A 24,722-nucleotide genomic window follows, 5' to 3' on the forward strand; every position below is an offset into this window, starting at 1 on the left:
CAATATATTTATCATAAATAATCCTTAAAAACGCACGAGACTCGCATTTTACTCTCATGAATCATGCACCTTTATGACATGCGAGCGTAATGCGTCTCATATGAAGACGCATCTGTCTGCATCAGTGAAGGCACGAGTGCGAAAAGAAACCTCGTACATGCGAGCGATATGAGAAGCATATCAATCTCAAATTGTTATCTGGGTTGTTACTTCAAAAAAACCGAAAAAACGGTTAACCGGATATTTTATAATAACCGAATAAACGGTTAATCGGTTATTTCATAATAACCGAATAACCGGTTAATCGGTTATATAGTTAAAACCGGTTAACCGGGTTAATAACCGGTTATTTCAATCACCGGAAACCGGTTACAGAATTCAATAACCGCACAGACCTAGTCGGTCGAGTTATTTGATCGGGACCCTCAATTAATGGATGATGAATTAGAATTTTAATAAAATTCCAGAAAAAAAATTGAATTTTGCAAAGAGTTTTTATTAAAATTCATGAAAATAATTGAATTTTTCAATAAATTTAAAAAAAAATCCTGAAAGTTGAATTTAGACAAAATTTTTTATTAAAATTCCTGAAAATAATTGAATTATGCAATAAATTTTTTAAAAATTCCTGAAAATTGGATTTAGATAAAAATTTGATTAAAATTCATGAAAATATGTAATATACACCTTTTCATTTCAATTATTTTCTTTGCGCATGCGTTATATGGAATTGAAGTTCCGTTTCAAGTTTCGGTCCTGTTTACAGCTATTGCATTATTCAGATATGAAAAAAATTATAAAAAGTGTTCTAATAATTATTATATGTTGCATAAAAATGGAGTATAATAATTATAACAAATACTGGAATAAATTTAATGAAAAAATTAGGGACGGAGCATATATTAATTATTTTATCAATAAGTTATTTTTGAAATATCAATAATTTATTTTAGTTTTTTTGCATTTCTACATGCAACGTTAATAAAAACAATAAATAAAAGTGAAAGAGGTAACTATTGTGTTTTTCACATTTCATCAGCGAATAACAATATGTCAATATATAGTAAACATAACCTCACTCTGGAACCAACTCTTTTTTCTTCTTTTAGTTGACTGTTTTGTGCACTGCAGTGATATTTTAATTGCAAATTTAACTGCGTGTTTTTATGTTTAAATTTGATACCAATTTTGCACCGGACACATTTTCTTTTCTCTATAAAAACATGAGCAAAAGTAAAGTTTTAACACATGTTAATAGAACAGGGCCGAAACTTTTAAAATTGGTGAACTGTCATGGTTGCTGCGCAGGCGCATTCGCAACTTCCGAATTGAAATGAAAAGGTCTACACTGTAAAAAATGTTGGGTAAAATTTACACCGTCGCACGAGGGGAATAAAAGGACCCTCGTCGCACGGTGTGAAATCACCCTGAGCCTCAAATGAATTTTACATCGACACACGATGTATATTTTTTTTGTACATCGTGCGTCGATGTAAATTTCATTCGAGGCTCAGGGTGATTTCACATCGTGCGACGAGGGTCCTTTTATTGCCCTCGTGCGACGGTGTAAATTTCACCTAACATTTTTTACAGTGTATTGAATTTTGCAACGAATTTTAATAAAATTCCTGAAAATTAAATTTAGACAAAAATTGAATTAAAATTTCTGAAAATAATTGAATTTTGCACAAAGTTTTATTAAAATTATAGATGAATTAGAATTTTAATAAAATTCCAGAATAAAAATGGATTTTGCAATTAATTTTTTTAAAATTCCCGAAAATTCAATTTAGACAAAATTTTTATTAAAATTCCTGAAAATAATTGAATTTTTCAATAAATTTTTTTTAAAATTCCTAAAAAATGGAATTTAGACATAAATTTGATTAAAATTCATGAAAATAATTGAATTTTGCAACAAATTTTAATAAAATTTCCTAAAATAATTAAATTTTGCAAAAAAATTTATTAAACAAATAAATAATCGAGTTTTTAAAAAATATTTTAAAAATAATCAAATTTTTGATGAATTTTAATCTATCTATATTAATAAAATCAGACTTTTGTCTGTACATTGCACGAAATTAATTTTTTCTAGCATAATTTATTTATTTGAACAACGGAGAATCCAAAAATGGTAATAGAAAATTTCCTGTATGTATGTATGTATGTATGTATGTATGTATGTATGTATGTATGTATGTCCGCAAAATTTTGTTCGCGTATAACTTGAAAACGTCTTGACCGATTGAAGTAAAATTTGCATAGAGATAATATAAATAGAGTGGGGATGGTTTGCATGTATGCGTCCGCTTGATAGAAAGAGAAAGAAGATTTAGCACCAGTAGGTGTCTCTCTTGCGCTGGAGCTCATTGAAGGACAGATACTGGTGTTAAATCTTCTTTCTCCCTCCAACCCATTCTGTTTATGGCAGGACACTTCCCCCACACGCTGCCGCCTATACCTTCCCCACTCTATTTATAATATCTCTATGAAAATTTGGCAATCTTTCAGGTATTGGTCTAACTTAAAATATTAGCTATATTTGATGAAAAAATATTGAGCTGAACAAAAGTTATGAATTTTTCAAAAAATTCAAAAAAAAATTTTTTTTCAATTTTTGCAGATTGGCATAAATTTTTTAATTTATTAATAATATAAATGATTTTAAAGATATATAAAAATAAATTGAATAAAAAATAATATTAATATGAAAAAAAATTATGAATTTTCCAAAAAATTCAAATTTTTTTTTAAATTTTGACAGATTGCTGTAAATTAATCAGTTATGACTTTTGTAAGATATATATAAGCAATAAATTTGCAGATTTTAAATATATTAATTAGAACGGGAGGTATTCAATTTTTTCAAAAAATTAAAAAAATGGAAAATTTCCAAATTTTATATTTTTTAATGTATATTTTTTAAACTTTCTGTAATTAAATATTTTTATTGTTTATACTCCTGCCCTATTGGCCTTACGCACTTCGACAAGAGTCCCCGAGAAATACTTTTTTGGATTAAGCATAACCATTCTACTTTAGAAATTTTCTATATATTAACCTAATTTGCGTCTACAGCCGACTTTATTAGGAGTACTCAATTGCAAAAATTTCGAAAATATTAAAAATGGAGATTCTTATGATAAAATTGATACTGCAGGAATTCAAGAATATGTGATACGATACTTGCATTATGCTACTGGGAAAAAACTTAGATAGTAAAAAGTTTGGTTATTTTAATTCTAGATTTAACTTTTAGGGATGTTTTGAGCATTGTAAAGGCAAAAGTTAAACAGGGTGTCTATTATTATTTTTGTTTAACAAACTATCCGGTTTTCCCAGCTTTGTCCAAATTTTTCCAGGTGTATCTTTTCTCATCAAATATAAATTTTCTTGATAAGAATTAACAATAAATAAAACTACAAATGGCTATAAAAATTCACTTATTTTATGAAAATACTCTTCGACGGGTTTTTGTTTTTACTAATACTTTTAACAGGGGTTCTACCAACTGGAAAAAACGGGAAATATGCAGGAATTTAATTTAATCGGGAAAAACTGTGAATTCAGCCTGCAATATAGGTCTTATTTTAGATTTTAGCAATTATAATACAATTAGTTCGAATTTGACTTCACTATAACTCCAAAAACTGGTGGAAATTTTGGATTAACTTATATACAATAATTAAATTTCTACAAATAATTGACAAAACATTGTTCTCTGCATTTTAATTAATTAAAAATAAATTATTTGATGGTAAAAAGTCAATCACTGATTTAAAATAGTAATATTTTTCTAATGAAATAGTTAATGGTAGCTAAATATTATTTTTTCCGGTCAAATTAAATTCCCCGCTATTTCCCATTTTTCGAGACTGGTCGACACACTATTGAATGTATTTGTAGAAACTAAAACCCGTCGAAGACGGGTACGACAGCTAGTTATAAATAATTTCTCAAAAATTCTAATAGTGAATTTTAAAAAATTTTAAATTACTTTGTCAGAGAATTACTTTTTTCAAAACTATTTTAATATTTTCATTTTTTATCGAATTTACACTTGAAGATTATTCATTAAATTTTTTAAAAATTCAATTATTTCCAAAATTTTCAATAAAAAATTCTATAATACCTAGTTAATTTTCAAAAAGTATAATAAAATACTTGAAAAAAAGGATTTATTTTCAATTAATTTTACTAAATTTCAATTATTCGGAATCTTTTTAATTGTATATATTTCAAAAATTTAATTAGAAAAAATTTTCAAAAAAAAATTTGCAGCATTTTATACTAAAAATATGGTATTTTGTCGCAAAATTTGGAAGAAAAGTCGAAAAAGTCGCATTATTTGAAAATAGTCGAAAAAATCATAATATCCGAGGCCTGAAAATTTAAAAGAGAAAATTAAAAATTCAGTTCGTTTTACCTGAATTTCACACAAGTAAACGGGCTCCATAAGTCTCGGTTTTGCAGTGAGAAGGCAAGCGTACAAGCAACGTCTCGTTGTAGGAATGATTTGACCACCTCCTCTGTGAATGGCGTCAGCATGCAACGTAACATCCTCGATGTCGAATCGGACTCCTCTCAAATTTTCCTCAGAAAGAACTCCCTATCGCAAAGAAAAAGACAATTAAATTAATTAACGAAGAAAAAAATCAAAGTCAAAGCAGAAATAAAAGTTAACAAACTTAGAAATTTACCTCTTTCGTTGCCCATTGGAATCCAGCTACAACTGAATCCTTAATTTCATTAAGATATTGCACTCCCTTTGTGCAGTCGACAAGGATATTTGGTCCAGTTCCATCGGGGCCGAAGCACCAGATTTTCCTGGCCTCTGTAACATCGTAGTCGTATTTTTCGCTAAGATAACGAGCTCGCACTTTGAAGTCGTCTCTTGGATTGACCTCTCCCTGTTAAAAAGAAAAATTTCCTTTAAAAAAAACTCAATTCTGAAACTTGAGTAAATCATTCCTTATTCTATTATATCGTCAGTTGGCCGTTCTTAACTGTCTTTCATTAAAATTCAGAACAGGTCTGTGAAGAACAATCATCATTTCTGACGTGTTTTGGAAAAACACAGTAACTGCAGAAAAATCGAAAAATGAGTTTTTTATATCGTTGGAATCGTAAAAAAAATACACCTGTTTATGCAAAGCATTTTTTAAAATTATTAACTTAATTAATAATAATTTTTTAATAATTATGCTATTTTCACAGTAACTGCAAAAATTGGCAAGTCATAATTCGAGAAACTGGGTTAACTGCAAGATACTGGTGCCATATTTGGGCATTGTGACGTATTTTGAGGGTCGTGATTTCAAACACCAAGTAACTGCACAGTTACTTGGTTTTTCAAAATAGTAGCGTTCATTTTCGAGCCCTCGTCGCACGAAACACCAAGTAACTGCAGAGCGCTCTGGAAGCAGTTCAGTTACCTAAGTTTCTCGTGCGACAAGGACTCAAAAAGGAACGCCAATAATTTGAAAGACCAAGTAACTGCAGAATTTTATATAGAGCTCGTGAAAGTTGCAATACATTTAAAATTATTATAATTAATAATTTTCCATTAATATAATTAATAAATTATTAAAAATTAATTTATATGTTATAATTTAATTTACAATTATTAATTGATAATTTTTAATTATAAATTAAATTTATTTTACTTTTATTAACTTAAAATTATTTTTAAGAAATAAAAATAATTTATTTTAATTAAAAAAATAAAAGTAATTAATAATTAAAATACAGCGTCAAGAATTAGCGATCTACTTTACCATGGTTGAAGACAGTGACATCTGCATAGAAATAAGTGTATATCAAGCAAACAGAATTTGACGTTTTTAAAGTGTTTTTTAGTGATTGTTAACTATTAATATACAAGTAAGTTTTTAAAAATATTGATATTATTGAAAGATAATTTTTAGCATTATCTCTACATTTTAAATTTTACATTATTTTTGAGTTTATCTAGATATTAAAAATAATTTTATACGTACATAGACACTTTGAAACAAAATTAACCTCACTTTTTTAGGTACTTCTCAAAAATATACTCAATGAGCAGAATTTGACAATAATACATTTAATTTGAAAATGGACGAATTTTACAGTTCTTATGGTAAGTGTTATATTAGAATGGAAGTCACTTTTACCAATCCACAAATTTTCCAATTTTATTTTTTCAAAAAATTTATATTTCTAAACTAATTTTACCAACAAAAAATGGTACCAAAAAAAAATTTATACCAAAAAAATGTATACAAAATATACTTTTTTCAAAAAAAAATTGAACAAAAATGTTAATGATCTGTATAAATTCTTGTGAATATTCTATAGAATTTCAGTAGAACGATCCCATAGAATTGCTACAAAAATAAATTGTACTAAATTTTAGTGATCTTTAATTAGAATAAATATAAACGTGGAATATTTTTTTTAAACATTATATTATTATAAGGTCACTAATTGTAAGTGAAAAAAATTATCTAAATGTTCTAAACAATTTTTGCGTAAACAGTAGTAGTAGTTTCGGTGATAGAGCTTTAACAATGAATTCGCAATATCCGCCTCAAGATAATTCAAGTCATCAGTTTTTAACAACTAAAGAAAATTCTTTTCAAAAACCTCCAGAAAATTCTGAGTTTCCTGAAGGAAGGACTCAAAATGAAAATTCACAAGACTTAAAAAATGATGAATTTTCTTCTTGCAATGAAAATTGTAAATTTCAATGCTTCAAAAAAATAAACTCACTTGATCGTCAAATTATAAATAGAGAATACAGGAATTCAATGAATTTGCAAAAAAGGCGTAGTTTTGTTCTCACTCATGTCGAAAGAAAACCAGTTGAAAGGAGAACAAGTAATAATGAAAAACGAAAATATACGTTTTCGTATTTTTTAACGACTTCTAATAATACAAAATTTCAAGTTTGCAAATTCTTTTTTTTATCAACTTTGGGTTACAATTTTAAAAATGACTTTTTTATAACCGCTGCATTTAAAGATGTTAATCCTGTCACATTAGAGCCTGTTGCAGATAAAAGAGGAAAGAATAAAAATGAAAATTCTCTGCAATTAAAAACAATGATAAAAGAACACATAGAGTCGTATCATCCTATGGTGTCCCACTATCGCCGAGAACACGCTCCAAACAGGCGATATTTACCGAATGACGTAACAATAACAGACATGCACCAGGACTTTCAAAAACAGTATCCTGAACATTCGTGTAGTTATACATTTTACCGAAATATTGTATCTGACATGAAAATTTCATTCACACAGTTAGGAAACGAAGAATGTGAAACTTGCGAACTCTTTAAGCAACACAATCCACACCACACAAAAGAAGATCTTGACACGGCATGTGATGTTTGTAACAATTGGTCAGTTCATCATGAAAAGTATATTGCTGCTCGCGAAAAATATGATTTTCATGTTAAACAAGTAGGTGTTTCTGGTTTTAGTGACTTAAAATGTTCAGTTGATCTACAGAAGGTTATTATGCTTCCAAGAATGGAAGGTTTCAAAGTTGTTCTATTTACTAGGCTTCTCATTGGCTTTAATGAAAGTTTTGTACCCTTGGGTTCAACTTCGAAGATTCATTCCATCACCAGGTGGAATTGTATATGAAAAAAAAAGGAAATATTTACGATTTTCAGGATTTTAAAGAAGCAGTTCAAAAGGCCAATGACAGAAATGTTGACGTCAAAATAATGACAGCTTCAGACTTTATTCCTTGGGAGGATCATTCCTCAGCTCCAAAATTGAAAAAAATAACCTCAGAAACTCACGTAAATAAAATAAAACATCTAAAAGCAACCAGAGGTAGTTTCAATTTAGCATTCAGCACTGACTACACCGAAACAAATTTAAAAACATTCGATTTTTTAAAAAATAAGTTAAAAAAAATTATGAAAAGCCACAAAACAATGCGCAAAATCGAGGAATTTCGACGACAAAAAAGGCAGATATTGTTACAAAACTTCTTCCGATAATACCTAAAACTCGTCATTTTTTTGGAACAATTTAACAGTAAACAACTGTTCTGAAGATTTAATATCCAACCAGGAATGTTAATAATATTCAATTTTACGTTTTATATTTACTATAAAAAACATCTTATTTCAAAGCAGAAAGGAAGTCTTAATTCTAGATAAAATATTTTTAAAGTAGCTTAATTAATTAATTTTTGCAATATAAAAAAGTTTTAAATATTTTATAGCAATCATTTGAAATTAAGATTTTCTTGTTAATATGTTGGTTCCGTTCTAATCCGTGTGCAAGATGTTTCTAAAAGCTTTGTCTATTACATGATGTATTATTTATAAAAGTGTGATATATGTGACGTTCCGCGACAAAAGGGACCTTAGGTCCGAAAAAATTAATTTCGAGTTATGTATATTATTCAATATTTATTGAGTTGCTCTTTCACATACAAGCATCAAAAATAATTTTTACTTATAGATTTTTTTGTTATTAATGTTTAAAAATGAGCTTGTTGAGTGTTTACACGTGGTTGTTCAGAAAAGCAGCCCCTCTACTTTTCAATACAACTGCACTGGTCATCTACATACAATTTGTGCGCTTCGTGTAACGCGGACAAAATTTGTCCGCTGACAAATGATATTTAATATCAATGTGTAGTGAGTAGTGGGGCTGAATTCTAGTAGAACGTCTCCACCAATCAGAGACGCACTACTTCAATCGCCTTTCCTGCAGAATTCACTATTGGGAGCTAAGGTCCCTTTTGTCGCGGACAGTCACATATGTGTAATAAATATTTTTCCAGCAATATTGTATTTTTATAGGTACAATAAATAATTATATTATATTGCGCAGGGTTTTTTCTTGATTTTATTTTTAATTTTATTTACATAATATTATATATATGTGCGATTCCATGAGAGATTTTAGTTTTTTCGGAGTAAGTAAACCAATTGCAATGAAACTTAGGAATTTTAATCTACTCATAAAAAGAAATATTTCCACCAAATATTACGTCAAAATATTTAGTAGTTTTTGAGATGTCGAAATTTTGGAAAAATTTTGAAATCGTTATATCTTCTTTCTATCTTAACCAAATCACTTAATTCTTCTTGGAAAAAATTCAGCATAAAAAAACCAAAAAATTGTTTATATTATGTTTACAAAAAAAATTTATAAACAAAAAAGTTATTAAATAATAATTGAATAACTTTTGAACACAAGGACGAAATTGAATGAGGCAAACACTAAAAAAATCTTAGTTGCGGTTTCTATAAGATTCCGAAATAAAAATTTTGTAATGAGAATGTCTTCGTATAATATTTTTAATATTTTTGTTCACTTTTGTGCATAAACATTAGAAGTTTCTGCTACTTGGCGTGTAATTTTAGATGCGCGCGCAGACCTCTCTTTCTAATCAGCTGCTAACTTCCGGTTTTAGAGAGAGGTCTGCGCGCGCATCTAAAATTACACGCCAAGTAGCAGAAACTTCTAATGTTTATGCACAAAAGTGAACAAAAATATTAAAAATATTATACGAAGACATTCTCATTACAAAATTTTTATTTCGGAATCTTATAGAAACCGCAACTAAGATTTTTTTAGTGTTTGCCTCATTCAATTTCGTCCTTGTGTTCAAAAGTTATTCAATTATTATTTAATAACTTTTTTGTTTATAAATTTTTTTTGTAAACATAATATAAACAATTTTTTGGTTTTTTTATGCTGAATTTTTTCCAAGAAGAATTAAGTGATTTGGTTAAGATAGAAAGAAGATATAACGATTTCAAAATTTTTCCAAAATTTCGACATCTCAAAAACTACTAAATATTTTGACGTAATATTTGGTGGAAATATTTCTTTTTATGAGTAGATTAAAATTCCTAAGTTTCATTGCAATTGGTTTACTTACTCCGAAAAAACTAAAATCTCTCATGGAATCGCACATATATATATACAGTGAGTCCCCGCAACCTGCACATATTTCAGAATTTTTCCTTTCCCCCGAACTCGCTACCTGACAGTCCAGTCAGCCGCTCTCCCACCATTCATTTCCCACCACTTTCAGGGATGTATACACCCTTATATCGCATACAATTGTAGGCGCCCGCACTGAGAAAACGATACTTCTAATTTGAAACATAATATGTTTAATTCACTATCTTTGTTATACAGTCAAACATATTTAAGTTTAATTCAAACATATTTTTAGTTGATAAAATATAATTCATTTAAACATAAATTTTGTTTGGTACAAAACTGTTATGTACTTAAACGTGTTTTATGTTTAATTCAAATATAATTTTTTTTTAAATGAAACAAATCATATACAAGCAAATAATATTTTTAAATAAGAGTGATAGATATTTTTCATATATATTAAAATGAAACTTACAAACTCTGTTTAATTAAACAAAATCACTCAAACTGGTCTTTATTTTTAAAATGAATATTCTTTTTTCTCAGTGCGTGTATATTTTATAAATACAGAAATGTTTAGATAAATTTATTAATTTTAATATACTTTATGTAAAATATATGTATCAAATGAGTAATTGATAAGAAAAAAGAAAAAATTCAATTTTTTAAATTAATTTGTGGCACAACAAAAATTTTTAGTCGTCAAGAGAAACTTATGTACTGAGACACTTTTCGGCACTGAGCACGCGGTAAAAGTGAAAGTGAGTATAGTCACATAGCGAGTTTGGTCTATGTCGTCAGAGCGTCAGGTTTCGGGGATGTGCAGGTTGCGAGTTGCGCAGGTAGCGGGGACTGACTGTAATATTATATTATTCATGTTTTTTCATTTATTCTAAAATTATTATATTAAACAAAAACCTTTTTTTGGAACTCCCCATTATATTCTCTTGCAGTTACCTAAGTTCTCTGCGCGACGAAGGGTCTTATACGAGCGCTCGTCGCACGAAAGACCAAGTAACTGCCAGTTACTTGGTATTTCGTGCGACGAGACTCAAATCAGCATACCGGTAACTACATTTTTAATAATTTATTTATTGTTTAAACAAATTAAAAATATATTTTTACATTATTAAAAAGAGGGCATTCATACGAATCAAAAGTAAGAAACGGCGACTTATAATTTCAATTAGGCTATGCGGGAGAGGGCAATAAAGATTCGAACAGTTTTTCTCGAAATCTTTCAAACTGCAGTTACTGTGTTTCTCGAAAACACGGCAGATTTAAAATCTAATTGTTATTGTTCTCTGCAAGAGAACAATAAGAAACTAATAGAGAGAACTTTATTAGCATAAAGAAAAACTTACGTTGTCAATGTCCTCAGGAAGACCGTCAGGCATTGGCTGCGCTCTCATGAAGAGACGATTGTGCTTGTTTGGTGATTTTGATAAGCACACTTGATCGGATCGTTCCGAAACTGTTTCTCTGTATGAGACGACGGGATCTGATTTCTTGATAGGAATGCATGCGTGATCTTCCTCAAGATCCTTGAGGCAAATTTCAAGATGAAGTTCTCCAGCACCGGCAATAATGTGCTCACCCGACTCTTCAATTATACATTGAACCATAGGATCGGATTTAGCCAAACGTTTCAAACCTAATTAAGAGAGAAGAAATCAAATTAGTAACAAATCTTTTCTCGAACACAACAATTTCCATGTTAAAAATCAATCGAAATCAGGTGTCAACGATAATCACTGTTTAATCATAACCCAGTGCTCAAAAAATGTTTTCATCATGTCGATATTTTTAAATTGTGTTAAAAATAATTTAATTTTCTGTCTGTAGCAATATTTACCTTCGACTAATTTGGGTAAATCAGCTGGATTTTTGGGCTCAACTGCAACACGAACGACAGGTGAGACGGAGAATTTCATGACTTTCATATTGTGCGCTTCCTTGTATGTCGTGATGGTTCCAGTTTTCACCAAGAATTGATCAACACCAACGAGACCGCAAATGTTACCTAAAAACGAAAGGATAGCATTTAGAAATAATATTCAAAAGTTTAAAAAATCAATTTAAAAAATCAATTGTATTCAATTATCAGGAGGATTATTAATTTATCGTTCATTCCTTTCAGGACAGGTCTGTGTAATCTCATCACTTTAAATTTACTATTAAACTATTTACATTTGTGACTCTCCCAGGCTTCACAGTGTCCCTAAATAGTATATTACGATACTAGGCCAGAAAGTTGGATTTCCTGGCCGGCGTGATATATAAGGCCGAGGCGAAGCCGAGGCTTTATATATCACGCTCGCTAGGGTATCCAAATTTCTGGCCGTGTGTCGTATACAATTTTTCTGTATCCCCAGCCGAAAGTACGTTAAATAATTATTGTTTGAATAATAAAATAGCTCAATAAGTTGCCCGCCCGACTTTTGCAAAGTCGAGGCGAAGCCGAGACTTAGCTGGTCGGGGCGGGCATGAAAAAAAAATTATAAGTAAAAAATAATTGGAAGTAAAATTTAAAAAATAGTAAACAAGAAATTTTCTTTTACAAATATATATTAAAATAATTAAAAAATAAAAAAAGAAAATAAGAAATTTCATGCATTATTTTGATGACTGTCAGTTGTTTTCAAAACGTGAGCTCTGTAAGTAACGTTTCTGTGTGGTTGCTATGCTAACATGTACGTGTGTTGAAATTCTTGTAACCAATCAGAGCGCTCGTTGGGTCTGTCGAGCCGGCCACAAAAGTCGCTATTCCCGGAGCCAAATCAGACCGGGAAGACAGTACTTTCGGCAAAGGGATACAGAAAAAGTATTTTAGGGGAAATAGGGGACTTTTAGGGGACCATAACAATTGGTTAAATAAAGATAAAAATATAATTTATTTATACAGAGTTGCCGCAAAAATTTAACTTTATTTTTCCCTGACTTTTCCTAAATTTCCAAACACAACTTTCACTTTTTCCCTGACCCTAAAGAATATTCTGATTCACTCTCAAAATTATGTATTAGATACTCAAAAAAATGTTTTATTAAATTTATTTACAAATTTCTTCAAAAGTCAAATTATTCGAAAGCATCAATAGTTTTATTTAAAATAAATATCAAATCATTTTTTTTTCATTGGAATTAAGATGTTCAAAAATTTCAAATTCAAACCTTTTCAAATTGAACAACTCATAAGAATATTATTATAAAACATAAAGATGCCCGAGTTACAAAATCATTAGTTTATTATTATAAGACTATTGTTACTGTAATTTCTTCAAAATTATTTTTATCATTTCAATTCAATTAACATTTTCTAGAATTTTTAACTAAAATTCTACTTTAAATCAATAACATCAATTATTATTCAATTAAACTTTTTCAAAAAAATTAATTCTACAGAATTGTTAGTTAAAAGTAGGTACAAAAAAACATTACAATAATTTAATTCTACGAGAAATCAAATATTTAAATACAAAAATAAATAATATTGCAATGTTTCTTAAAATTTAATTTTTACGAAGAATTGTATTAAGAATAGGGGAAATTTTCAAAATAGGGTACGTTTAGGGGCCAAAATTGAAAAAAGGGGACTTTTAGGGAAATAGGGGACAGACTGTGAAGCCTGCTCTCCGAAGAAAGGTCGGTAAGCAAAAAAGTTGTCGATTTTGGGGATAAAAATACAGAAAGAGATCAAATCTGAAAATTTACATTTTTCTCTAATTGTAAAATTGAATAATTAACAAAAACTCATTTTTACACAATTAAATTGAAACTTAAGAGAAAATGAAAACATTAATAACAGAATTTTTAGTTACCTTTCTTCGGAGCGCGTAATAATTGGAGCATAAAAACAGAAACTCACCAGATGGAACATCCTCAATGGCTTCGACATAACGACCCATCATCAAGATAGTTCTCTGAATGGCCTTCTCGTATAAATCTTCCTTCTTTCCTGGTTGGAAATTGGGTCCCATGATACGTGCCTTCATGCCAGTTGATACTTTTCCAGCGAACACACGACCGAACGCATAGAAACGACCTTTGTCGGATGTCGGTACCATTTTCGAGATGTACATCATGAGTGGTCCATTTGGATCACAATTCTAAAAGAGGAGAAAAAGAAAGAAATTACTACAAAGGTTCGAAAATTAATTCAATTTTTTCTACTCTAAATAAATCGTCAGTTGGCCGTTCTTAACTGTCTTTCATTACAATTCAGAACAGGTCTGTGAAGAACAATCATCATTTTATAAATCAATTTAACGACAGAAGTCTAAAATTGAAGGTAAAAAAGGTATAAAAAGATAAAAGAATAACATTTTTTTCATTTTGATTAAATTTAAAGACATAAGTCTGAAATTGGAGAAAAAGGTAAAAAAAAATTTGTTTATATAAAATTTTAGAATTTACCTTGATAGCAACGGCGGCCTCATCATCATGAGGACCCTCGTACAACATTTCCATTCTGTATTTTTGAGCAGTCACAGGTGATGGTAAGTGAATGGCAATCATCTGAAGAAGTGCCTCACCAGCTGGGAGCCAACTTCTCATGACAACCTACAAAAAATTCCATTTTAAAACTACTGGAAGCGAACACTATTTTAATTAGAGAATATTTGTCAATAAATTTCAGTTAACGTTCATAAAAACTCCCTCACAACGAGTCAGAAGAGGTGTCAGAAAATATTTTAGAACATTCATCATTTAGACTAAGGAAAGAAAACTCCCTGAAGTTGGCGTCGACCCTAAGCATAGAGTTATTAGAATAGAGTGCTCGAGTTATACCTTTTACCGTGAGAGGCATTCTTAGGCGCATAGAAAGAGACAAAAGCATGAAAGTAGACCCCTTTTCTTACCTTGTTTATTGGCGCATGTGCAAGAATGAAAGTTTTTGGTTAGGTTTTTGTCTAAAAAGATCGCATGAAAAATTGTTTTAAATATTATAAATGTTTTATTTTAATTTTAAATTTATTTTAAATTATTTATTTGTTTATTTGTCATGTAAATAAAAGAAAAATATAATTGCAAGCAAGCAACAGTTGTTTCGATGCATCAGCTGTTTCACTATCGCGCATGCGTTATTAGAGAAAGAAAGGAAAGGGGTCTTCTTTTCGTATGGCTGTCTCCGTCTATGCGCCTAAGAAACATTTTGGTCGCTTGCGCACTCTATTCTAATAACTCTATGACCCTAAGCGTCGAAAACGTTTTTTTTTCACAAAAACGAAAAAACTGGTCTCAAAATACTTTTACGTTAAAAAAAGGGACCGGAAAATAATTTACTACTATAGGTGAATAAAAGTGAAAATAGTGGTTTTTTCGCCTTTAAAAACTGCGAGCAATAGTTTTCGACGCTAAGCGTCGTGGCTAACTTCAGAAACTTGAAAAATATAATCTAGATTAAATTCAGATCTCAGGCCTCGGTTCGACTTTAAGGTGCAAAAAAAAGTCGCTTTAGTCGATTTAAAATAGAAAAAAAAGTCGAAAAAGTCATCACAAAAATTTTATTTTTTATTTTTCTGATCTTTCACTGATTTCTAAATTTAATTATTTAAAACTTGAATCATTTCGTTAAATAAATATTTAAATACTTCTTGTTTGTTTTCATACGGGAATAAAATTTAAAAAATTTCTATTTAAAACCTTCTGAAATTTAATAACTTCTAAAAATTGCAACTTTAATTCTCTTAACCCTCCGTCACACACCTTAGAAAAAATTACGACTTTACACACGTTTAGAGGGAATCCCTCACCACATTGTAAAATAAGCGACATTACAACATAAACAAAGGAATCAACAAAAATTTAGTTTTAACACAAACTTACAAATATGTAGTAAATTATTCTAAATTATAAAATTAATAAAATTAATTTTCGGTCTCAAAAATAAAAATTAATTACACGAATGCACATCTTCGAAGGAATTACACTTTACATGTAAATATAATGTAACATTAACAAATAAGCAAAAAAATCATTAAATAATTTATTTTAATTATATTTATAATATAATTTTGTCATTAACCAACCGTGGAACAAAAAATGTTTTGAAAACTTTGATTTTTTTATTTAACATAACCATGGGTGGCCGCAAAATTTTATTTTCAAAATTCCCTGACTTTTCCCTGACTAACAAATTTTTGAATTATTTAATATTCTACAATGAAATGTCCGTAAGAAGGTTCAAACTTATAAAAAATGTGACGGCACCATTATAATGAGCTATATTATAAAAACGTCTAAATAAAAAACTGAATTGACATTTAAGTATCAAAGTTTTTTAATTTGTGGTTTTTTTCGATCAAAATTCCCTGACTTTTAAAGAATTTTTAAAAATTCGGCCACCCTGCATAACCTCACTTTTTCGAGTTTTTTCTGGCTTTGAAGCTTCATAATTAAATATTAATTATGTTTAAACTAAATGTTTTTTTATAAATGTGTTGAGGAGTAAATTGTCGAAAGGTACACTGAGAGAAGTTAAGCACAGATGCTGAATAGAGCACAGTACCCTCATTATGTGCCGCTGCTGTACGTCAAAGTACAGATGCTGCGCTTAACTTCTCTCAGTGTATAGAAACTGATTTTATTTTGCAATGAGGAAAACAAAAGTTATTTAAAAAATACTGAAACCGTAGAGGGAATCCCACCCTAGGTGTGTGACGGAGGGTTAAAATTCAATTATTTTCTACAATTTTTCATCAAACTTCTTCTCGAAATCAATTATATTTAATAATTTTCCGAAAGTTCTTAGAGAATTTAATTATTTAAATACAACTTAGAATGTTTTCATGATCTTAATTTTTGTCAAATAAATCTGTTTATATATTGTGACCTATAGGCCACAATATAAACAGATTTATTATTTAAATACAAAAATTCAGTTCTTTATAATGATTCTGTCTCATGTTTTTTAAGTTATTAATTAATTTTCAAAAAATTATAATAAAGAAATTCTTAAAATTAATTATTCAAAAATATTTTAAAAATAATTTATGAAAGATAATAGTTTTTCAATTTATGTATATAGAATTGAAAAATTTCTAAACAATTGAAATTTGGTAAATTCTATTAAAAACATAATTGAATTTTTAAAGAATTTTAATTTTTAACATAAACGCGATTTTTCCAAAATTTTAATAAATCTAGAAAAGTCATATGTTGTTAAAATGTTAAAAATAATTGTAAAAAATTTTAATGTTATTTTTTGTATGTATTTGAATTCTTAGAAATTTGTATTTAAAAATATTGAAAATAATTGAATTTAAAAAAATTAGAATGCAAAAATTTAAAAAATTATTTTTATCAAAAATATTTTAATATAATTTTTTTGTAGCTAGTAATTTTCAAATTTGCAATTAAAATTCTTTTAAAGTTTATTTTCAAATTTTACAAAATTTCAATTATTGAAACTTTTTTTTATTGTAAATTTTGAAAATTTATGTAGTAATTTATAAAAATAGTTAAATTGTTTCGAAGAAATTATTAAAAACTTTAGGAAATAATTGCATTTTATGGAAATATTTGAAAATATTTTAATTCTTCCGAGAAATTCAATTAAATATTATGTTTTGAAAATAATTGAATTCCATCAAAGAATTTTACTATTTATAAAAATAATTGAATTCTTGCGAAGAATTTTCATAGAGATAGTATAAATAGAGTGGGGATGGTTTGCATGTATGCGTCCGCTTGATATTTATAATATCTCTATGAGAATTTTACCATTTATAAAAATAATTGAATTGTTTCGAAGGATTTATTAAGATTTTAGAAAACAATTGAATTGATTCGAAATATATTAAAAATTGTTTTAAAAATTAAATTTTTCCGAGGAATTTAATTTCAATTATTTTCAAAATTTGCAATTAATAGTCTGCAAATGTTGATTTTCATAAATTTTTAAAAAACACTTTAAAAAAAATCAATTATTTTTAATTAAATTTTACAAAATTTCAATATTTATTGAAACTCTTTTCAATTGTAAATTTCGAAAATAATTTGCATTTTATACTAAAAATTATTGCAATATTCGGAAGAAAAGTCGAAAAAGTCGTAATTTTTGAAAATAAGTCGAAAAAAGTCGCATTTTTTGAAAATAGTCGAAAATGTTATAATATCCGAGAACTGAGATCTGGATTTAATTATCTGGATAACTCACACTGAGAAAACTGGAGAGTCAAATTCAGAGGTTCAAAAAGTGTATGTTTCCTTTGCTTATGAAGAGAGTTAAATAGTCCTTCTAAAATAAATTTTGAATTGATAATGGAAATCTACTTGTATATTCTCTCACATTATATCTGAGGGTTAAAAGTTGCGCAGAAAATGTGTACGATCTGATGCGCGCGAAATTATTTTTCTGACATTTTATGTATTTCATTTAGGGGTTAGGTTGCCATTTATTCATTTCGCGCCGGATAAGGAAGGGATTTCTCAAGATGGTTAATTTGTCTCTCTGTTAGAGAAATGGCACGAATATCTGTCAATGGTGTATTTGACCATTTGTATTGTTATCCAATAGCTAACTCTCAAATATGAACGATTTGTCCCTCCAGATGTTTAGTCCAATACTCCAGTTTTCTCAGTGCAGTTATTGAGTTAATACAAAATATTAGCAGTGACAAATAATTGAAATATTGAAAAAATACCTTCAAGAGGGATTTGCCATCCTTGTCCTCATCCTCTTTCTTCAAAGTGATGCCTAATTTATCGAGTAAACTCTTGGTCTCCTCTTTCTTGTAATTCATTATACAATCGAACACCTACAAAAAAAGAACAGTTAATTAACGAGTGATTTAATAAATTACAAAGCAAACCATTAAATTTTTTTTTAAATTTGAATAACTTTTGTCGAATCTGTATCGCAGTTTTTCACTAACGAACATAAAGATAGAGGTTCAGTGGTAACTTTGAAACACAGTCTCTAAATTTTAATCTCCTTCTGTTTGCGCACTGTCAACACTGTCCAGGCAAGTTTATCAGTTTCGAAAAGCCAATAAAACTCACTTCAGAATGACGCTATTGTGCCAGAAGAAAGAAAATGGGAAAAAAATGTTTCAAGAGAATGTCAATAGTTGATCAAGAGATTTCGCACCTTATAGATTGGATCCAAAACGTACATGCAGAATGAACGTTTGTTGTCAGGCTCTTTCTGCTTCATCCATTTCTTTGTTTTCGGATTGAAAAACGACTCTCCCCAAAGTCTGTTCATTAATTTGACTACGTCGATCTTGAATTTCTCGGCATACATTTCGGAGAATTGTTTTAACGTGAAAGCCCAGCCGTGAAGACCGGATCCAAAACCTACGGATCCTTTGCTTGGATCGACCTTTAGAAAAATAAAAATTATTATGAATAGAAAGAATAAATCTTTCTACAGGAAATTGAAAAAAAAGTAAATACTTACATGAACTTCACCCATTGGACCGCTGTCATCGGAATAGGTGGCAATAATAACGTTAACATTCTCAACAATACGTTGGAAAGTTTGATAGAGTTCTTCGCTTTCAAGCTGAAGTTCAAGCAAAGCACGATCCATTTTGTTCATGAAAAGAACTGGCTTGATACGTTCAGCAATAGCTTGACGCAAGACAGTTTCCGTTTGTACACAGACACCTGAAAAATGGACAATTTCCATTAGAATTCCATAGAGGACAAAAAATAATTATTTTTCAAAATAATAGAAAATTTACCAGAAACACAATCGACGACAACGAGAGCTCCATCAGTGACACGAAGAGCCGCTGTTACTTCACTGGAGAAATCTACGTGTCCAGGTGAGTCAATAAGATTAATAAGGAAACCCTTTTCCTCTTTATCACGTTGATCCGGATTGGTAATGAAAGCCATATCCTTCTCGTCCAGTTCAAAGAACATAGAAATTGCGCTAATGAGAGAAATCAATTTTTTCAGTTATTTTGCTAACTATCGAGGGCCGAACAACTAGAGGAATCGTTGACACCCCCTTTTTTAAAAATAAATCTCCGATTCAAAGAATACTCGAGAAAACACGTTTTTCTATTTTTCAATTTTTCAGAAGACAAATTTTTTTAATCAGGGTTGCTGCAAAAATTTTATTTTCCTTTTCCCTGACTTTTGCCTGATTTCCAGACAAAATTTTCTCTTTTTCCCTGACCCTAAAGAATATTCTGATTCACTTTAAAAAATAATTAATTCTTTTTTAAATAAATATTTAATAATTAGATATTATTATTCCATAGGAATTAAGATTGTCAAAAAATTTCAAATTCAAACCTTTATGATATTCAACAATTTATAATAATTTAAATAAGCATAAAATTTTTCAAAAAAAAATTAAATTATTTACAAAAATTTTAATAATAGGTATCCCTTTGCAAGTATTTAATTATTTTTGCAAGTAATAAAATTTTTCACATGAATTTAATTATTTTCATAAATCATAAAATTTTTCATAGGATTTCAATTATTTTTAATACAATTCTAAAGAAATTCCTCGAATAATGTAATTATTTTCAAAAATTTTTTGCAAGAATTCAATTATTTTCATAAATAATAAAATTCTTTACAGGATTTCAATTATTTTTAAAAAATGTAGTAAAAATTTATTAAAAGCATTCCATTATTCTCAATTTTACGAAATTTCAATTATTTGAAAATTCTTCAATTAAATATTTAGAAAATAAAAATTTCAAATAATTTTAAAAAAAACTTGAATTAAACTTTTTTAAAAAAATGAATTCAACAGAATTGTTAGTTAAAAGTGTGAAAAATTAAAATTTTCAAAGATTTCAATTTGAAACCTATTCAAAATTCAATTATTATCTAAAATTTTAACTGAAATTCATTTTTAAATCAATTTTTATTAGAAAATTCTACGAAAATTAAATATTTTAAATACAAAAATAGATAATTTATTGAATAAATGAATGTTTCTCAAAATTGAATTCTTATAAAGAATTTTATAAACAAATTTTTAAATAATTGGATTTTTCCGACGAATTTTAATAAAATTTTCAAGAAAAAATTATATTTTTCGAGTAATTCGATTATAATTGTATTAAAAATAATTGAAATTCTATAATGAGTTCTATTATTTATTCATGAAAATAATTGAATCTCTGTAAAAAAATTTATTAATTATGAAAATAATTGAATTATTGCGAATAAATTTATACAAAAAATTTGTTAATAGCTGAATTCCTGCGAAATTCTTATTATTTATGAAAATAATTTAATGTTTGCTTAGACTTTTATCAACATTTTTTGAAAATAATTTAATTCTTTTGAAAATTTTTATTAAAATAATAGATTTTGAAAATCATTGAATTGAGGAAAATTTTTGAAATTTATTAAAAATTTTGCAAGAATTTTATTAAAATTTTTGAAAATAATTGAATTTTTGGAACGAATTTTATTATTTAATAAAGAATTTAATAATTCTTTGGAAGAAACTTGAAATTTTTTCCAGGAATTTACTAAAAATTCTACTAAAAATAATTGAATTCTTCTAAAGAAATTTTGTTAAATTTATTAAAAATAATTGAAAATTTGTAATTATTTGTAACATATCAAAAATTCAGGCTTCACAGTGCCCCTAAAAAGTATTTTAGGGGAAATAGGGGACTGAAAATTAAAAAATAGGTGACTTTTAGGGGACCATAAAAATTGCTTAAATAAAGATAAAAATATAATTTATTTATAGATAGATACTAAAAAAAAATGTTTTATTAAATTTATTTACAAATTTCTTCAAAAGTAAAATTATTCGAAAACATCAATAGTTTTATTTAAAATAAAAATGTAATAATTTTTTTTCATTGGAATTAAGATGTTCAAAAATTTCAAATTCAAACCTTTTCATATTGAACAACTCATAAGAATATTATTATAAAACATAAAGATATCGACAATAACATCAATTGAGGCCTTGGATCCAATAACTCGCCCGACGCACGGAGGAACGCGCAACTTCCAGTCAGTGAGCAGTGAGCGCCTCTGGGCCACTCACTGCTACCCGACTGCTATTAGCGCGTGCCTTCGAGCGTCGGGCGAGTTATTGGATCCAAGGCCTCAATTATTATTCAATTAAACTTTTTCAAAAAAATTAATTCTACAAAATTGTTAGTTAAAAGTAAAAAAAAACATTACAATAATTTAATTCTACGAGAAATCAATTATTTAAATATAAAAATAAATAATACTGAATGTTTCTTAAAATTTAATTTTTACGAAGAATTGTATTAACAACTTTTGAAAATATTTAATTTCTTTTAAGGAATTTAATTAAAATTTTAATGATATTTATTATATATTAAAGAATTTTATAACGATTTTTGGAATTAGTTGAAAACTTTTTGAAGAATTTTATTACATTTTTTTAAAATAATTGAATTCCTGAGAAGAATTTAAATAATAATGTTTGAAAACAATTGAATTCAATTTATCTATTTATCAAGATAATTGAATTCTTTTGCAGAATTACTTAAAAAATATTGAAAATAATTGATTTCCTGCGACGAAAAAAATAGGGGAAATTTTCAAAATAGGGTACACGTTTAGGGGCCAAAATTTAAAAAAAGGGACTTTTAGGGAAATAGTGGACCGACTGTAAAGCCTGAAAATTCAATTTTTTCCAGTACTCCAATAAAAATCCCTGACCTGTGGCAACCCTGATTAATAATTTAATAATTATTTTGACTCCGAAAATAAAAAACAAAGAAGATCCGTTTTTCTCTCTCCATTCAATTCATCTTTGAAATTTCTATTGATAAAACAAGTAAATTAAAAATTTGGAAATAGAAAAGAAGTAATAAAAATACCTACGTTGATTTGATCGTGATACAACGTTCCTGTTCATCTTTGCGAGTATCAGTGAATCGCGTCTCACCAGCCTTGGCACCAGCAATAATACCGGCTTTGGACACGAGGGAGTCAGTCAGTGTTGATTTTCCATGATCGACGTGGGCAATGACGGACATGTTCCTGATGTTCTTCTTCTTGTCCATCATCGCACGGATCTCGTCTACTGTGAAGTTCACCTAAAGAGAAAATTATGTTAAAAAGATTCCTCCGAAATCATTCAAGTTATCTATATTTTATCTACATTCCTTTTCTCGCAATCCTCTGCTCTTTTAAGTTTAATTCCAATAAATTTATAGGTTATGTCTAGAGAAAAAAAAAAAGAAAAATTTCCGACAAAATATAAATTATATTCGAAACTATCCGAATATAAAACGAAGGGGGTAAGAATAAAAACCAAAAGTCAGAATTGGGGAGAAATTTACAAATAGAATAAAATGAATCATTGTGATCAGATGATACCATATTGTGAAATAGAGTCCATAAAACAATCCATACTTCACGTAATTACGAAAAAAAAATTGATAACATTTTTCACTATGTAATATCTTCTTTCTTTTTTCACGTGTATACAGGAAAAAAGTGTACCGCATGATCATTATAATCACGATATGCAAAGCAAATGCGGAGTAATGAGAAGCAGCACCATGACACGTTTTTTCGACAAGTTCAAAAATTGACATATTTCGACTGGTAATGTCATTATGAATACGCGGTTTTTTTCGACACATTAAAATAATATTTTATGATAATCACGAGCATTGTTTTTAAAACATATAAATCATCAGGAACATGCAAAAAACTTTCGGGCACAAGCCAAGTTGCGCAATCCGAGGCAATCCAACAGTTTTCCTTTTATCAAATTCGTTGTGTTTGTCGTGAACATTAAATATATGGAAATTCACACTTTAAGCACTGCACGGATTGCGATGAGAGAAAAACTGTTTTTTTATATTACATACCATTTTGGATGTTGTCCGATTATCGTAGCCTGTTCAGAAAATAATACGTGCGCCAACAATGGCGGACTCCCTGGGAAAGAACAGGATTCTGAAGGAACAAATCCTTTGCTTCGTGTGATCTTAAGACAGAGGGCGTTGCACTCTATTTGCTTGCGTCGCGTGGACACAAAATAAAATACCATCTACGCAGCTTGTGATGCGCGCGCAACTTCCATTCACGTGAAATATACTTTTTTTTATTTCTACTTCTACATTATACCATTATCAGAAAAAAAGATGGAATATTATTCCAAGAATGCAGTTTTATGAATTTTTTATTACGGGACCGAGCAAATAGCTCCACTTCCGGTTTCATGTTCGCCTTTCAAGTGTTGTTCCCTACCTTATCGACTTCACGCGCGAAAATTGGAACACGTTTCGACAATTGAAATTTGTTGTTCAAAAAAGTTAATAATATTAGAATTCCTAAGAAGAATTTTATTACTTAGGAACCTAATTTAATTCTCGCCAAGAATTATGTTAAAATTAAATTTTATGAACAATTTCTATCAAGTTTTTAAAATAATCGTGTTTGTTCAAAAATTGAAATTAAACATTTATTAAAATTTTAGAAAATAATTTAATTTTGTCGAAAAATATTAATTAAAAATTTAAAAAAAGTTGAATTCTTTCATGAAATTTTATTAAAATTATATTAAAAATAATTGAATTTTTCCGAAGAATTTACTAAAATTTTATAAAATAATTAAATTTTTTCGAAATATACCTAATTAATAAAAATTTTTTTAAATTGAATTCTTTCGTGAAATTGTTTTGAATATAATTGAATTTTTGATAAGAATTTTACTATTTATAAATATAATTTAATTATTCGAAGGATTTATTAAAATTTTAGGCAATAATTTAATTTTTTCTCGAAAAATACAATTACAAATTTTTTAAACATTGAATTCTTTCGTGGAATTTTTTTGAAAAAAATTGAACTTTTGCAAAAAATTCTACTATTTATAAA

General features: G+C 28.3%; 1 protein-coding gene across 1 annotated transcript in view; it reads right to left on the reverse strand.

Moving 5' to 3' along the window:
• LOC122509814 (translation elongation factor 2) overlaps nucleotides 1-23,867 on the reverse strand; it is a 30,189-nt gene extending 6,322 nt beyond the window's left edge. The window contains exons 1-12 of the mRNA XM_043624068.1: nucleotides 23,711-23,867; nucleotides 22,713-22,927; nucleotides 19,601-19,794; nucleotides 19,315-19,523; nucleotides 19,003-19,236; nucleotides 18,557-18,670; nucleotides 14,325-14,471; nucleotides 13,777-14,017; nucleotides 11,767-11,934; nucleotides 11,276-11,565; nucleotides 4,704-4,913; nucleotides 4,430-4,612 (exon numbers count right to left, since the gene is read on the reverse strand). Of these exons, the coding sequence (XP_043480003.1) occupies nucleotides 4,430-4,612; nucleotides 4,704-4,913; nucleotides 11,276-11,565; nucleotides 11,767-11,934; nucleotides 13,777-14,017; nucleotides 14,325-14,471; nucleotides 18,557-18,670; nucleotides 19,003-19,236; nucleotides 19,315-19,523; nucleotides 19,601-19,794; nucleotides 22,713-22,927; nucleotides 23,711-23,713 (2,208 nt within the window). The 5' untranslated portion in view covers nucleotides 23,714-23,867. The remainder of the gene's footprint in view (nucleotides 1-4,429; nucleotides 4,613-4,703; nucleotides 4,914-11,275; nucleotides 11,566-11,766; nucleotides 11,935-13,776; nucleotides 14,018-14,324; nucleotides 14,472-18,556; nucleotides 18,671-19,002; nucleotides 19,237-19,314; nucleotides 19,524-19,600; nucleotides 19,795-22,712; nucleotides 22,928-23,710) is intronic.
• Between the last annotated feature and the right edge of the window lie 855 nt (nucleotides 23,868-24,722).

Source organism: Leptopilina heterotoma, unplaced genomic scaffold (genome assembly GCF_015476425.1).
Source record: "Leptopilina heterotoma isolate Lh14 unplaced genomic scaffold, ASM1547642v1 Lhet_63, whole genome shotgun sequence".
NCBI lineage: Eukaryota > Metazoa > Arthropoda > Insecta > Hymenoptera > Figitidae > Leptopilina > Leptopilina heterotoma.